Below are 15,937 nucleotides of genomic sequence, written 5' to 3' on the forward strand. Positions count from 1 at the left end.
GTGGTGGACACCGGAAGTAAGGGATGCCGTCAAGCTGAAGAAGGAGTCCTATCGAGCCTTGTTGGCTCGTGGGACTCCTGAGGCAGCCAATGAGTACCGGCGGGCCAAGCGGCTTGTGCGGTCACACAGGCAAAAACTCTGGGTTGGGAGGAGTTCGGGGAGGCCATGGAGGAGGACTATCGGACGGCCTCAAAGAAATTCTGGCAAACCGTCAGACGCCTCAGGAGGGGGAAGCAGTGCTTCACCAACACTGTTTACAGTGCGGGTGGAGAGCTGCTGACCTCGACTGGGGATGTTGTCGGGCGGTGGAAGGAATACTTTGAGGATCTCCTCAATCCCCCCGTCATGTCTACCAAGGAGGAAGCAGAGACTGGGGACCCGGAGGCGGACTTGTCCATCACCCTGGCTGAAGTCACCGAGGTGGTTAGCAAGCTCCTCGGTGGCAATGCTCCGGGGGTGGACGAGATCCGTCCCGAGTACCTCAAGTCTCTGGATGTTGTGGGACTGTCTTGGCTGACATGTCTCTGCAACATCATGTGGCGGTCGGGGACAGTACCTGTGGAGTGGCAGACCGGGGTGGTGGACCGGAGGGTGTGTTCCAATTACAGGGGAATCACACTCCTCAGCCTTCCCGGTAAGGTCTACTCCAGGGTACTGGAGAGGAGAATCTGACCGATAGTCGAACCTCGGATTCAGGAGGAGCAGTGTGGTTTTCGTCCCGGTCGTGGAACACTGGACCAGCTCTATACTCTCCATCGGGTCCTCGAGGGTTCATGGGAGTTTGCCCAACCAGTCCACATGTGTTTTGTGGATTTGGAGAAGGCATTTGACTGTGTCCCTCGTGGTGTCCCTTGGGGGGTGCTCCGGGAGTATGGGGTCCAGGGCCCTTTGCTAAGGGCTGTCCGGTCCCTGTATGACCAGAGCAGGAGCTGTGTTCGCATTGCCGGCAGTAAGTCAGACCTGTTCCCGGTGCATGTTGGACTCCGCCAGGGCTGCCCTTTGTCACCAGTTCTGTTCATTATATTTATGGACAGAATTTCTAGGTGCAGCCAGGGGCCGGAGGGGGTCTGGTTCGGGAACCACAGGATTTCATCTCTGCTATTTGCGGATGATGTTGTCCTGATGGCTTCATCATGACTTATTTTATTATTTTTAATCATTTTAGATTTGCCAGTGTTTCCTCTGAGGAGCCCTCTGCACCGGGAGCTGTGGTTGGCTGTGGCTGCTGGGCCCTGGCTCGTGGGCCCTGGAGGTTTGGTCTTGACCTCATCTCTTCTCTGGGCCCTGGGCTGGTGTCCTGTGGCTGTGGGTGACCCTGTTCCTGGTGCAGATGGTTCCTCTGGTGGCGCTCTCTCATCTGGTTCATCTTTATCCAGCCTGTTCCACTTAAACATATTTTAAATGAAACTGAGGTATTTTAACATGTGTTGGGGTGGGGGGTGGGAGTGTGTGTTGGGGTGGGGGGTTGTTTGGTTATGATTATTGATGTGTTGGGGTTGGGTTGTTGGGCTGTCGGGTGGCTGGGTGGGTTTGGTGGGTGGGACTGATTTTAATGGTTTGTAAAGCACTTTGTGTTACTTTTTTTTTTGTATGAAAAGTGCTATATAAATAAAGTTTGATTTGATTTGATTTGATTCATCGAGCCAGGACCTGCAGCAGGCACTGGGGCGGTTTGAAGCCGAGTGTGAAGTGGCTGGGATGAGAATCAGCTCCTCTAAATCCGAGGCCATGGTTCTCGACCGGAAAAAGGTGGTTTGCCCTCTCCGGGTGGGTGGTGAGTCTCTGCCCCAAGTGGAGGAGTTCAAGTATCTCGGGGTCTTGTTCACGAGTGAGGGAAGGATGGAGCGTGAGATTGACAGGCAGATCGGTGCAGCGTCTGTAGTGATGCGGTCGCTGTATCGGTCCGTTGTGGTAAAGAAGGAGCTGAGCCCAAAAGCGAAGCTCTCGATTTACCGGTCAATCTACGTTCCTACCCTCACCTATGGTCATGAGCTCTGGGTAATGACCGAAAGGACAAAATCGCGGATACAAGCGGCCGAAATGGGTTTCCTCCGCAGAGTGGCTGGGTGCACCCTTAGGGATAGGGTGAGGAGCTCAGTCACACGGGAGGAGCTCGGAGTAGAGCCGCTGCTCCTACACGTTGAGAGGAGCCAGCTGAGGTGGCTTGGGCATCTGCTCAGGATGCCTCCTGGACGCCTCCCTAGGGAGGTGTTCTGGGCATGTCCCACCGGGAGAAGGCCCCGGGGAAGACCCAGGCTGGAGGGACTATGTCTCTCGGCTGGCCTGGGAACGCCTTGGGATCCCACCGGAGGAGCTGGAGGACGTGACTGGGGTGAGCGAAGTTTGGGAGTCCCTGCTTAGACTGCTGCCCCCGCGACCCGGCCCCAGATAAGTGGAAGAAAATGGATGGATGGATGGATGGGTAACATTATCAGAAAACACAGCATTAATTTTCACTGCTATGCTGATGACACTCAGCTGTACCTATCAATGAAACCAAATCAGACTGATCAAATAGATAAACTCAGAGCCTGTGTGAAGGACATCAAAACCTGGATGACCTTGAATTACCTGCGCTTAAATACTGAAAAAACAGAGGTCATTGTTGTTGGTCCCAAAGGTCAAAGAGATTCTCTGTCGGACCAGATAATCTCACTCGACAATGTGAGTATAGCTTCTAGCCCTACTGTAAAAAATCTTGGAAATCTCTCATTCATAGCCCATATAAACCTAGCTTGTAAAACTGCATACTTTCACCTGCGAAATATAACTAAAATTAGGAATATTTTACCTAAAAACGATGCTGAAAAACTCATCCATGCATTTGTTACTTCCAGACTTGATTACTATAATTCTCTGCTCGCCGCCTGCCCCAAAAGTACTATAAGGAGCCTCCAGTTGGTCCAAAATGCAGGAACTAAAAGAAGAGACCACATCAGTCCTGTACTAAAATATCTGCACTGGCTTCCTGTCGATCTTAGAATCAAATTCAAAGTCCTCCTCTTGACATACAAAACCCTAAACGGTATGGCCCCATCCTATCTGCAAGATGCTATTGTCCCGTACCAGCCAAACAGAGCACTCCGCTCTCAGAATGCAGGACTATTATTGGTTCCTAGAGTGTCCAAAAGTACAGTGGGAGGGAGAGAATTCAGTTACCAATCTTCTGTGCTATGGAATCAACTCCCTGCTGATGTTAAACAGGCCCCCACAGTCTCTGTATTTAAGACCAGGCTTAAAACCTTCCTCTTCGGTAAATGGTCACATTTTTCTATAGCGCTTTTCCACCTTCAAGGCACTCAAAGCGCTTTACAACAAGGAACCACTCACCCATTCACACACACATTCATACACCAGTGTACGCAGACACTGAGGGCAAGGTGGGTTAAGTGTCTTGCCCAAGGACACAACGACAGCATTCATCTGTGTGAGCTAGAATCGCACCGCCAACCTATGGATCAGTGGATCTGACCGCTCAACCAATGATGTTTTATGTCGACAAACACTCTACCAACTGAGCTACTGTCGCCCGTTTGGTATAGCTTATGACCAGGTTACTTAGTTTAATGTCACTCCAAACTCACTATGACCAGATTGGCTGGGAGTGACATTAAAACCCGGGATAAGATAGGCTGTAGTAGGACATAACTAGCTGGGGGAAGTATGGCAACCTGAGCACTATCCTCTGCTTCCTCCTATTTTCTCATCAGCAATGCTATTCACATGTTGTCCCACATGTTTCTGTGTGGAGTTTTGCATGTTTCTCCCCGTGTCTGGATGGGTTTCCTCCGGGTACTCCGGTTTCCCCCATCAACCAAAACATGAATGCCCTTCGAGACAACTGTTGTTGTGATTTTGGGCATTACAAAAATAAAATGAATTGAATTGATACATATACATGTGAGACATACACATGTGTGTTAGGACATACACATGTAATGAGGCACACACGTGAGTGGACATAGACATGTGAGAACACATACACATGTGAGGAGATTTACACATGTGAGGAGACATACACATGTGTGTCAGGATACATACACATGTGAGACATACACATGTGTTTGGACACATACACATGTAAGGAGACATACACATGTGAAGATCTATACACATGTGAGGACACATATACATGTGAGGAGACATCCACATGTGAGGGGACATACACATGTGAGAGATACACATGTGTGAGGAGCCATACACATGTGAGGAGACATCCACATGTGAGGGGGCATACACATGTGAGAGATACACATGTGTGGTAGGACACATACTCGTGCGAATACACGCACATATGAGGAGACATACACATGTGAGGAGACACACCCATGTGAAGACACATACACAGGGGACATACACATGTGAGACATACACGTGTGTTAGGACATACACAGGGGAGATATATACATGTGTTAGGACACATACACATGTGAGGAGACATACACATGTGAGGAGACAAACATGTGAGGACACATACACATGTGAGGAGACATATACATGTGAGAGATATGTGTGGTTGGACACATACTCGTGAGAATACATGCACATGTGAGGAAACACATATGTGAGACATACACATGTGTGTTAGGACACATACATATGTGTGTTAGGACACATACATATGTGTGTTAGGACACATACATATGTGTGTTAGGACACATACACATGTGAGAGATACACATGGACACATACACATATGTGTTAGGAATCATACACATGTGTGTCAGGACACATACACACGTGAGGAGACATACACATCTGTGTTAGGACACATAGTTACCTGTTTTAGGAGACATACACGAGTGAGGAGACATACACATGTGTGTTAAGACATATACACATGTGAGGACACATGCAGATGTGTGTTAGGACACATGCATACGTGTGTTAGGACACATGCACATCTGTTTTAGGACACATACACATGTGAGGAGACATACACATGTGTGTTAGGATGCATATACCATGTGTGTTAGGACACATACATGTGTGTCAGCACAGATAAACATGTGAGGACACATACACATGTGAGACATACACATGTGTTAGAACACATACACATATACACGTGAGGACACATGATGTCTGATGTTTGTGAACCTGCTGCTGGAGGATTGAAGCGGATGTTCTCTCAGCTTAAATGCTTGTCTCTGCTACTGCTCAGCCTCAGCACAGACCAGCATCATGTTGTTTTAAAAATATGCTGAGTTCCATAGACCCAGAGACGTTAAGCGTTTTCTAAAGGCAGACAGCAGATCCTCACCTTGAAATAGACCGGCTCCACTTTATGCTTGAGGGCATGTGCTTTCCCCACCAACGCCAGCACAGATGACACCTTCTCTGTGTCATGCAGGTTCTCTACCACAGTGTTGACGGCGTTCATGACTCGGCGGGCATGCTGCCTCAGCTGACTGCTCCGCTCCATCTCCTCAGGATCCTCCATGTCTCGGAACTGACTGAAGTACTGTTTGGCTGAAGGGAAGTTTACAAAGAACCTGCGAAGGAGACATAGAAACAGAAGTGGAACTGGGAACTTGCAACTCCATTTGTACCAGTGGTGGAAGAAGTTCTGCATTTGGCGCGACAGTGGCTCAGTGGTTAGAGTGTTGGTCCCCCAACCCGAAGGTTGGAGGATTGAGTCCCGCTCGGACCAAGTTCTGTCGTTGTGTCCTAAGGCAAGACACTTCACCCACATTGCCTAGTATGAAAGTGGTGCGTGCATGATTGGTGGTGCTCGGAGGGGCTGATGGCGCAGATTGGCAGCCTTGCTTCCGTCAGTCTGCCCCAGGGCAGCTGTGGCTACAATAGTAGCTTACCATCACCAAGTGTGGAAATGAATGAATAATGACTATAGTGTAGTGCTTTGAGAGGTTTTGACAAGCCTGTAAAGCGAGTGTAAGCCATTATTATTATGTTGTTACTTAAGTAAAAGTACAAATATCAGAGCAAAAAAAAATAAATCTACTGGAGTAAAAGTATTAAAATACCTGTTTAAAAATGTACTTAAAGAGTAAAAAGTAAAAGTGTTTTTTGCTGACTTTGGATCTTATAGAGCTGAAAATGTGGTGATTTTGATAAAGATTTGAGCTGCATTTTGATCAACAGAAACAATTGAATCGATCATTTTTTTTCTGTGTTTTTATTTCTATATTTTTGTTTTGTTCAAATTCAGAACACATTAAAAAAAAAAAACTCAGCCTTTTCAGTAGGTCTTAGACAATAATAAAAAGTACTTTTAATTTTCAGTCCTGTTTAAAAATGTAGTGGAGTAGAAAGTACAGATACTGCTCTCAAATGTACTAATGCAAAAGTAAAAAGTTTCACCTTTAACACCTACTTAAGTAAAGTACAGATACTGAAAATATATACTCGTCATGTCATTTTGGCTGTGAACTGCACAGAAATGAAAAAAAATAAAACACAGCTCTTTTTTCCTTCTAAGTTAATACAGAACAAACAGCAACACAAACTGTTTGTAATTATTTCAATGCAGGTATTCAGTATTCTGAAACTATTTAGTTTATTTTTTCTTTATTTTTACGTTATTTTTCTTTATACACATGTAATACATTTATGTAATAAAGAAAAAAAGTTTAAAATTTCATAAATTTTTTGACAAAGCAAAGGGTGGAGACTGTACCTTTTTCTCATTACTACATGATTCCATATATCTTACTTAATGTATCTGATGTCTTCTGTGTGTATTTAACATGTAGAAAGTTTTAAAAATAAATCAAAAGCCATTGAGTCCACATTAGCCTCTTCCGTCAGTGGAACGCTGCTTCTCCCTCGGCTGCTCTAATAATCACTATGAAAGTGGTAATGCGAAACGCAGCCTCGCCTGGCCTCCTGTCAATCATCCTCTAGCCATGCAGATAACACCATTCAATATTTAGTCTGAGCTGGCTCATCGGAATTCAACTTTAAAATGACGGCTTTCCGATATCACCGCAGAATGTTAACCAGAGAAGTCTGAAGGAGACCAATAAAAACTGGAAACAAAAGAAATAGAACATAAGGTTACATTCATTTAAAATCATAATTGGCAAGGGACGTGTCCATAGCCTGGAAAATGGCAAAAATCAAGTAGTAAACACACCCCGACATGCCAGTGACAGGTATCAAAATTTAGAACTCAACAAGCTCTAATTGGTACTGAAGACCCCGAGAAAAAATAATGAATGACGACTCAGTAGCGCCCCCTCAATCTTTGATTTTCATTGGGCCAATGGGAGCTCGAAGCGGGAAAAGGTCAACCAAAAACTTGAAACTCACATCAAAAAAGTTGATATAAAAATCTGAAACTTGCATCATAAAACAGAACATGTCAGAACATGACAAAAATTATATTATGGGCCCACCCTAAAATGTACAGGCCATATTGGATCATACCTGGTAATAACAAAAGTGCACACCCTCGCATTTAGGACATCTCCTCGCACAGTTTTTATGACAAACATTTCAAATTTGGGCAAAACCCACAAGACCCATGTGTGATTAAAAATTAACAATTACATTTTGTTTGCTTGGGTGTGGTCATGGTGAGTTTTCAACAAAATCGCAATTTTTGGAATAATAACAAAAAATATTTCTCTTTTACTAATTTTTTTCTTGGGAAAAAGCTAATACAGCGTTTATGCACATTTGAAAACTGAACGTAATTATATGAAAATCTTATCATTATCTCACAAAATGGCTCTCTAGCACCCTCTTCAAGTTTCATTTTTTTAAAATTCATAGAAGACAATCGAGTTGTCATGGACATGTGGAAAAAAAATACAGAGGGCTTATTTGTGATGGGGCACAAGGTGAGAAAGTCACATGACTGTAGCTTTTATGGTTTAGGGGAAAAATAATGGTTGGAAAAAAGATTTCTATTATTATTAGGCGAGGGACTCATTAAAACCGTGTCCGGAGCCCGGAAAATGGCAAAAATCAAGTAGTAAACACTTGACATGGCAGTGAGTGGTGTCAAAAACTCCACAAGCTCTAATTGTCACCAAAGACCCCGGGAAAAAATAATAAAAGACGAGTCGGTAGCGCCTCCTCAAATGTTGATTTTCATTGGGCCAATGGGAGCCTGATCCGGAAAAAAGTCAACATAAAAATCTAAAATTTACATCATAGAATAGAACATGTCAGGACATGACAAAAATTATATTATGGGCCTGCCCGAAAATGTACAGGAAGTCGGCCATATTGGATCAAACCCGGGAATGACAAAAGAGCACATGCTCGCATTTAGGACATCTCCTCGCACAGTTTTCATCACAAACACTTCAAATTTGGCCGAAACCCACTAAACCCATGTGTGATTAAAGATGATCAATTACATTTTGAATATGACTTTAGGAGTGGTCATGACGAATTTTCAACAAAATCGCAAATTTTGAAATATTTCAAAAAATCTTTCCCGGCATTAAGGCAAGGCAAGGCAAGTTTATTTGTATAGCACAATTCGTACACAAGGTAATTCAAAGTGCTTTACAGAATAGGAAAGACATTAAAATCACACAAACCAAAACATAAATAATCACAAATAATCATAATAAAATTAACATTAAAAGAGAAGAGTGCAGAATAAAAACCTTTCAGTCATATGCACAGCTAAACAGAACCGTTTGGAGCCTGAATTTAAACATTGTTAAATTAGATTCCTGTCTCACATCTTCAGGAAGACTGTTCCAAGTTTTAGCTGCATAAAACTTAAACGCTGATTCCCCATGTTTAGTCCTGACTCTGGGCACCAGCAGGAGGCCGGTCCCTGAAGTCCTCAAATTGCGAGATGGTTCATATGGCACTAACATGTCGGAGATATACTTTGGACCTAGGCCATGGAGAGACTTATACACAAGCAGAGCTGCTTTAAAGTCTATTCTTTGAGCTACAGGAAGCCAGTGCAGAGACCTGAGCACAGGACTTATGTGCTCGTACTTCCTGGTTCTAGTCAGGACCCGAGCAGCAGCGTTCTGGATGTACTGCAGCTGTCTTAAGGCTCGTTTGGAGAGGCCAGTGAGCACACCGTTACAGTAGTCTAACCTACTGGAGACAAATGCATGGATAAGTGTCTCTAAGTCTGGCTTTGACAGTATACCTTTGATTTTTGCAATGTTTTTTAGGTGGTAAAAAGCTGCAGATGTTATTGATTTGATGTGGCTGTTAAAGTTCAAGTCTGAGTCTATTGTTACCCCTAGATTTCTAGCCTGATTTGAAAGTTTTAGAGAGAGAGACTGGAGGTGACTGCTGACACTTGATGACTTCAGTCTTGTCTGAGTTTAGCAGAAGAAAGTTGTTTTGCATCCACACACTGATCTGTTGGATGCAGTGGCAGAGTGAATCCACTGGTCCACAGTCATCTGCTGCTAGTGAAATATAGATCTAAGTGTCATCTGCATAGTTGTGGTAAGACACATTATTGCTGCGTATTAACTGGCCTAACGGCAGCATGTAGAAATTGAACAGCAGGGGTCCCAGGATTGAACCCTGGGGCACCCCACAGGTCAGGGACATTTTATCTGATATACATTTTCCAATTTCAACAAAGTACTCCCTGTTTTCTAAATAGGACTTGAACCAGTTTAGTGCCGTACCAGAGATGCCCACCCAGTCCCCTAGTCTCTGTAGGAGGATCCCATGATCCACAGTGTCAAAGGCAGCACTCAGATCTAACAGGATCAAGACTGAGACTTTGCCTGCATCAGTGTTCAGGTGGATGTCATTTGTCACCTTGATAAGAGCAGTCTCAGTGCTGTGGTGGGGTCTAAAACCTGATTGGAAGACATCAAAGTAGTTGTTCATTTTGAGGAAGTTAATAAGCTGTTGGTAAACAACTTTTTCGAGGACTTTGCCTAAAAACGGCAGATTTGAGATTGGTCGGTAATTGTTCAATATTGTGGCATCAAGACTCTTCTTTAGGAGAGGCTTGATAACCGCAGTTTTCAAAGCGCTTGGGAATGTTCCAGATTGAAGTGACATATTAACTATGTGAGTGATTGGTGATAGCAAACTGTTGAGCACAGACTTTAGAAATTTAGTGGGTTACACATCGAGGCAGCATGTAGATGAACTCAGACTGGTGACAATCTCTTGGACTGTTTTGTCAGTTACAAGTGCAAAGTGAGTCAGCCCCAAGTGTCTAGGTGGGTGCAGGGTTATTTGCGTTGTGGAAATTATGGCATTTTTAATGCCCTGAACCTTGTCATTAAAGAATACTGCAAACTCATTGCACTTAGATGTGGAAATTAGTTCTAACGGCAGTGGAGCTGGGGGGTTTGTTAATCTGTTTACCGCTGCAAACAGGACATGAGAGTTGTTACTACAACTTCCAATAATGTCAGAAAAATACCTTTGCCTTGTTCTACATAAACTGTGGTTGTACATGTGCATCTTTTCTCAGTAAATTTCATAATGAACCTGGAGCTTTGACTTGCGGCATTCCCGCTCAGCCCTCCGGCACTCCCTTTTCTGTGCCCTGACTGAGTCATCATTCCTCCATGGCGCTTTCTGCTTATCTTTAACCATTTTAACCTTCATCGGGGCAATGGTGTCCAGAACATTCAAAACACTTGAAGTTACAGAGTTCAACAAATCATCAACATTGGAACATGAGGCATTTTCAAAGTGTATCATTTCCATGAACAGTGCACCTGTTTTATCATTTATGTGTCTCCTTCGAACAACTGCAGGACCAGCCGCTGGTTTGTGAATAACAGACAGGTCAAAGAAGACACAGAAATGATCAGACAGAGCAACATCCACCACATTGACATTTGAAATATTTACTCCTTTTGTAATGAGCACGTCCAGAGTGTGTCCTCTGTTGTGGGTGGGCTCGCTGACATGCTGAGTCAGACCAAAGGTTTCAAGGACAGAACAGAGCTCTTTAGTGTTTCTGTCAAACACATTATCCACATGTACATTAAAATCACCTGTAATGACTAAACAATCAAAGTCTGTGCATACGCCTGAAAGCATCTCAGTAAAATCATCAATAAAACTCAGACAGTGCTGGGGAGGTTTGTATATGACTAAGTAGAGTATGGAGGGGGATTGCTTTAGGGCCATTTTGAATGAAACATACTCAAAAGATGAAAACACTCACACACACCTCCACCCTTTTTGTTTACTCGTGTTTCAGATTCAAATTTGAAGTTGGGTGGAGTTGATTCCACTAGAATTTCATTACCTGTGTTTTTGTCGTGCCATGTTTCGGTTAAAAATATAAAGTCAAGACTAAAAGAAGAAATAAAATCACTAATTAAAAAGGACTTGTTACATAAAGATCTGACATTGAGCACAGCAAGTTTCAGATTAGTTTCAGTAGGACTGGATGTCATCGTCTTATAGGGAATGTGAACTAAATGTCTCTGATTGGACAGTCTAAGTGTCCTTCTGTTAATCAGTCTACGTGATGTAACTGTAGATATCGCTCCATCACAGGGCCTCAGCATGATATTATCTTTATCATGACTGCATGTCCTGAGACAGCAGAGGCCCCGTGTGTCCTAGCTCTTGGTGATAACAGCTCTGGGGGAAGACAGGGAAAGGCGAGCAGGGGGAAGTTTGGGTGAGGGACCAGGTGAGAGAGCAGGGGGGAGTTTGGGTGAGGGTGAGGGACCAGGTGAGGGCCGAGGAGGTGGAGCAGGGGGGAGTTTAGGTGAAAGATGAGGGGGGATAGGTGGGTACGGGGAAGAGTTCAGCATAGTTGATGCCAGAACTCTCGATCGCTCTATATTAGGTGTGAGGGGAGCCATCTTAATTCCTGATCTGATGAGACTTTCTAGATGGTCGGGAAGGGCCATAGGTGAAGGTGGGGAGGAAAAGGAGAGTGAGGAGTCCCTAGAGGGAGCAGATGTAGCAAAGGGGACCCAGGGCTGGTCTGTGGGCAGGGGAGGTGATGTGGGTGCTGCTGCGACTGAAACCTCTGCTGGGGCTGTCACAGACAGGTTCAAGGCCTGTGACAAGGGCCCTGAGGGAAGTGAAGCTGGAGATGCATCCTTCACTTTTGAAGGTGGTGGTGATGCTGATTTGTTCTCTTGGGGAGGTGAACCCTTGAACAGGTCCTCTCGTTTCCAGAATAGATCAAAGTTCTCAATGTAGTGCAGCCCTCCGGCTGCACATTCTTTGAACAGCCATGTGTTCAGCTGAAGCAGCCGGGTAAATTTGTTCATCTTCCTTCTGTCTATGGTTGGAAGAGGTCCACTGATGAAAGTCTTAACCTCCACTTTATCAAGCTCCTTAAATAATTCAATGAAATGCTTTTTCAAGATTTCAGTCTCATTCATTCTGGTGTCAACTGCACCCACGTGCACAATCAGCTGTTTAGCTCCTTGGTATGTTGACAAAACTTTTGGGAGGAGTTTTGTAATCTCAGAGACAGTGTGGCTGGGGTACGAGCAAGTTTGGATTCCTCTGTGAGTCACATCTCTGATAGCCCCGTCTCCTAGCAGCAGCGTATCTCTGACCTTGCCGTTTGGCACAGACCGCCTGTCTGCCGCTGCTCTTTTGCCAACTTCATTGCTCTTGTTTTGCGACAAATATCCATTTTCTGTTTGTATATTAACATCAACATCAGTCTGTGACAGTGGTAAAAATCTGTTTGTAAGTTGTATTTTGGGTGATGTAACTATATTAGCATTGCCTCTTATCACTTGTCGCATTGGCTTGAAATTCTTGTCTTTACAAAGTTTTGGAAAAGACACCGTATCACTCAGGTTTACGTTGAAAGTAGAAGTTTTTTCACTCTCTTCTCTGAAAGTAACTGTAGGCTGCTTACCACTGGAGGTCACAGGGAGCATTCGGTGAAGTCCTTTTTCAGATTCTAAAACAAATATCCGTGCTTGTAGCTCAATAATTTGTTGTTGATAGTTCCGACAGCGTCCACAGAAAGAATTCCTTTTGTTTCTTGATGGACATGATGGTGGCTTGTCAAAAATTTTGTTAAAAAATCTGAAAATGGTTTAAAAATCTTGGTTTACTTAAGAGAAAATCATAACTAAACAAATCTCCCAGCAATGGAAGAGGTAAAATGATTAAAAAAGCAAAGTAAGGAGGAAGCAGCAGGAGCAAGCAAGGTTTGCATCTGCACTCTTCAGAAGCAGTGCGGGAAAGCACTTAATATACATTTATGGCGGAAGGAGCTGGTAAATGACCTGAAAAGAGCCGGGACCACCGTTTCCAAGGTTACTGTTAGTAATACACTAAGAAGTCATGGTTTAAAATCATGCATGGCACGGAAGGTTCCCCTGCTTAAACCAGTACATGTCCAGGCCCATCTTAAGTTTGCCAATGGCCATTTGGATTATCCAGAGGAGTCATGGGAGAAAGTCATGTGGTCAGATGAAACCAAAATATAACTTTTTGATCTTAATTCCACTCGCCGTGTTTGGAGGAAGAAGAATGATGAGTACCATCCAAAGAACACCATTCCTACTGTGAAGCATGGGGGTGGTAGCATCATGCTTTGGGGGTGTTTTTCTGCACATGGGACAGTATGTCCCATGTATGAAGGAGAGGATGACCGGGACCGTGTATTGCGAGATTTTGGGGAACAACCACCTTCCTCGGTTAGAACATTGAATATGGGTCGTGGCTGGGTCTTCCAACATGACAATGACCTGACGCACACAGCCAGGATAACCAAGGAGTGGCTCCGTAAGAAGCATATCAAGGTTCTGGAGTGGCCTAGCCAGTCTCTAGACCTAAACCCCAGAAACCTGACTGATCTAGAGAAGATCTGTGTGGAGGAGTGGGCCAAAATCCCTCCTGCAGTGTGTGCAAACCTGGTGAAAAACTACAGGAAACGTTTGATCTCTGTAATTGCAAACAAAGGCTACTGTACCAAATATTAACATTGATTTTCTCTGACATTGAAATACTTATTTGCAGCACTAACAATGTGACAATGTGATTTCCAAATTTTATTTATTTTTTTAGATTATGTTTCTCACAATGGATATGCACCTAAGATGAAAATTTCAGACCCCTCCATGATTTCTAAGTGGGAGAACTTGCAAAATCACAGGGTGTTCAAATACTTATTTGCCTCACTGTACATAGACGCTATTTTTGGAGGGAGGGGCGATAGAAGCGGGAACAAAAGCTAGAACATACAAAGATGAAACTTAGCATGAAAATAGCCCATGTCATGACAAGTAAAAAACTCTTTTATGACCTTATCCTAAACCCAACAGGAAATTGGCCATATTGGCCGGAACCCCAGTTTTGCAAAATTGTACTTCTCTTACTTTTCTTATCTCCACCTTGGAATTTCTTTCAAAAGGCTTAAAAATTGGTAAAACTAAACAAGACCCATCTAAAATATGGGTGTGGCTTATCCACAAATCAATGGGAATTTTTAAAAGCAAAAAAACGCACATATTTCTCATGGGTGATGTCAAATTGAGTCAGACTCAATGAAACATTCATGTGAATTAATGACCTGAACACAGCTATATACAACTTACAGCTATGATATAAAACATCTCTACAGTGCCACCTTGAAATTTTGAATGGAACAAAATAAATTACTTTGTTACAAACATTTTGTATTCAGCATCAACATCGAAAGGCAGGATCTTCGTGGTGGCGTGTACTCCGCCATCGCAAAGGGTAGCAATGTTTGTGCCTCTCGCCTCCGCTTATATCACCCCTCCCCCAAAAATCAGCGTCTGTGTAATACTACTCCATTTATTTCAATGAGACCGTTTATGACATTGCCACGCCTGCACAGTTGAAAATAGAGGTATGTCTGCGTTGACTTTTTTGTTCAGTATATTGTGTGGAACAGTTAACCAAAACCCATGTATTTCTATGACAAATGCTAGATGTTGCCATGGCAAGACGACAGCAAATAGAGGTATGTTCTCACTGGCTTTTTTGTTCAGTACGGCAGTACAGATGTCCATTACAAATTTCAAAATACTTTTTTTTGCGTCCTATTCAAAACTTCAAGGGGCCTTCATTGTGACCAATTTACTTATACCAAAGTTCATTTGTCTACAGTGAAAAAGGTCTCTCGTTGCCGTAATGTATTTTGATTTTTGAGGTGGCACTGAGCCAACGCCCCGAACCTGGGACAGCATCCTGAGCCGGGATGTTCTCCCAAGCTCGGGCCTAATAGTAATGGAATTTTTTTTCCCACCCATTATTTTTCTCCTAAACTGTAAAAGCTACAGTCATGTGACTCTGACACAGTGCCCCATCACAAATAAGGCCCCTGTGAATTTTTTCACATGTCCATAACAAATCGATTGTCTTCTATGAATTTTTGAAAATCAAATTTTAAGAGGGTGCTAGAGAGACATTTTGTGAGATATTGCCATGATTTGCATATCATTATGTTCAGTTCGCAAATCTGCATAAACACTGTATTCACTTTTTCCACACAAAAAATGTGTGAAAGAGAAATATTTTTTCGAAATTTCCCCAAAAATTACGATTTTGTTGAAAATTCACCATGACCACACTCAAACTTATATTCAAAATGCAATTCATATTCTGCCATTGCACATACGTTTAGTGGGTTTTGGCCAAATATGAATTGTTTGCAATGAAAACTGTGTGAGGAGATGTCCTAAATGCGAGGGTGTGTGCTTTTGTCATTTCTGGGTTTGATCCAATATGGCTGACTTCCTGTACATTTTAGGGTGGGGCAATAATATCATTTTTGTCATGTCCTTACATCTTAATTTAACTATTTTTTTATGTGAGTTTCAGATTTTTACGTTCACTTTCTTCTGAGTCGGGCTCCCATTGGCCCCATGAAAATCAAATTTTGAGGGGGTCACCTTTTATTATTTTTTCTCGGGGTCTTCAGTGACAATTAAAGCTCATCAAGTTCTAATTTTTGATACCACTCACTGACATGTCGAGGCGTGTTTACTTGATTTTTGCTATTTTCCGGGCTCTGGATGCAGCCTCACAGACTTCTCTCACC

The 15,937-nt window shown here is 43.4% G+C and overlaps 1 protein-coding gene across 1 annotated transcript in view; it reads right to left on the reverse strand.

The window, feature by feature from the left end:
- cygb2 (cytoglobin 2) overlaps positions 1-15,937 on the reverse strand; it is a 38,822-nt gene that overhangs the window by 5,540 nt on the left and 17,345 nt on the right. Inside the window, exon 2 of the mRNA XM_033972106.2 lies at positions 5,264-5,495. Coding sequence (XP_033827997.1) covers positions 5,264-5,495 — 232 coding nt within the window. The remainder of the gene's footprint in view (positions 1-5,263; positions 5,496-15,937) is intronic.

This window comes from Periophthalmus magnuspinnatus, chromosome 1 (assembly GCF_009829125.3).
Source record: "Periophthalmus magnuspinnatus isolate fPerMag1 chromosome 1, fPerMag1.2.pri, whole genome shotgun sequence".
Classification (NCBI taxonomy): domain Eukaryota; kingdom Metazoa; phylum Chordata; class Actinopteri; order Gobiiformes; family Gobiidae; genus Periophthalmus; species Periophthalmus magnuspinnatus.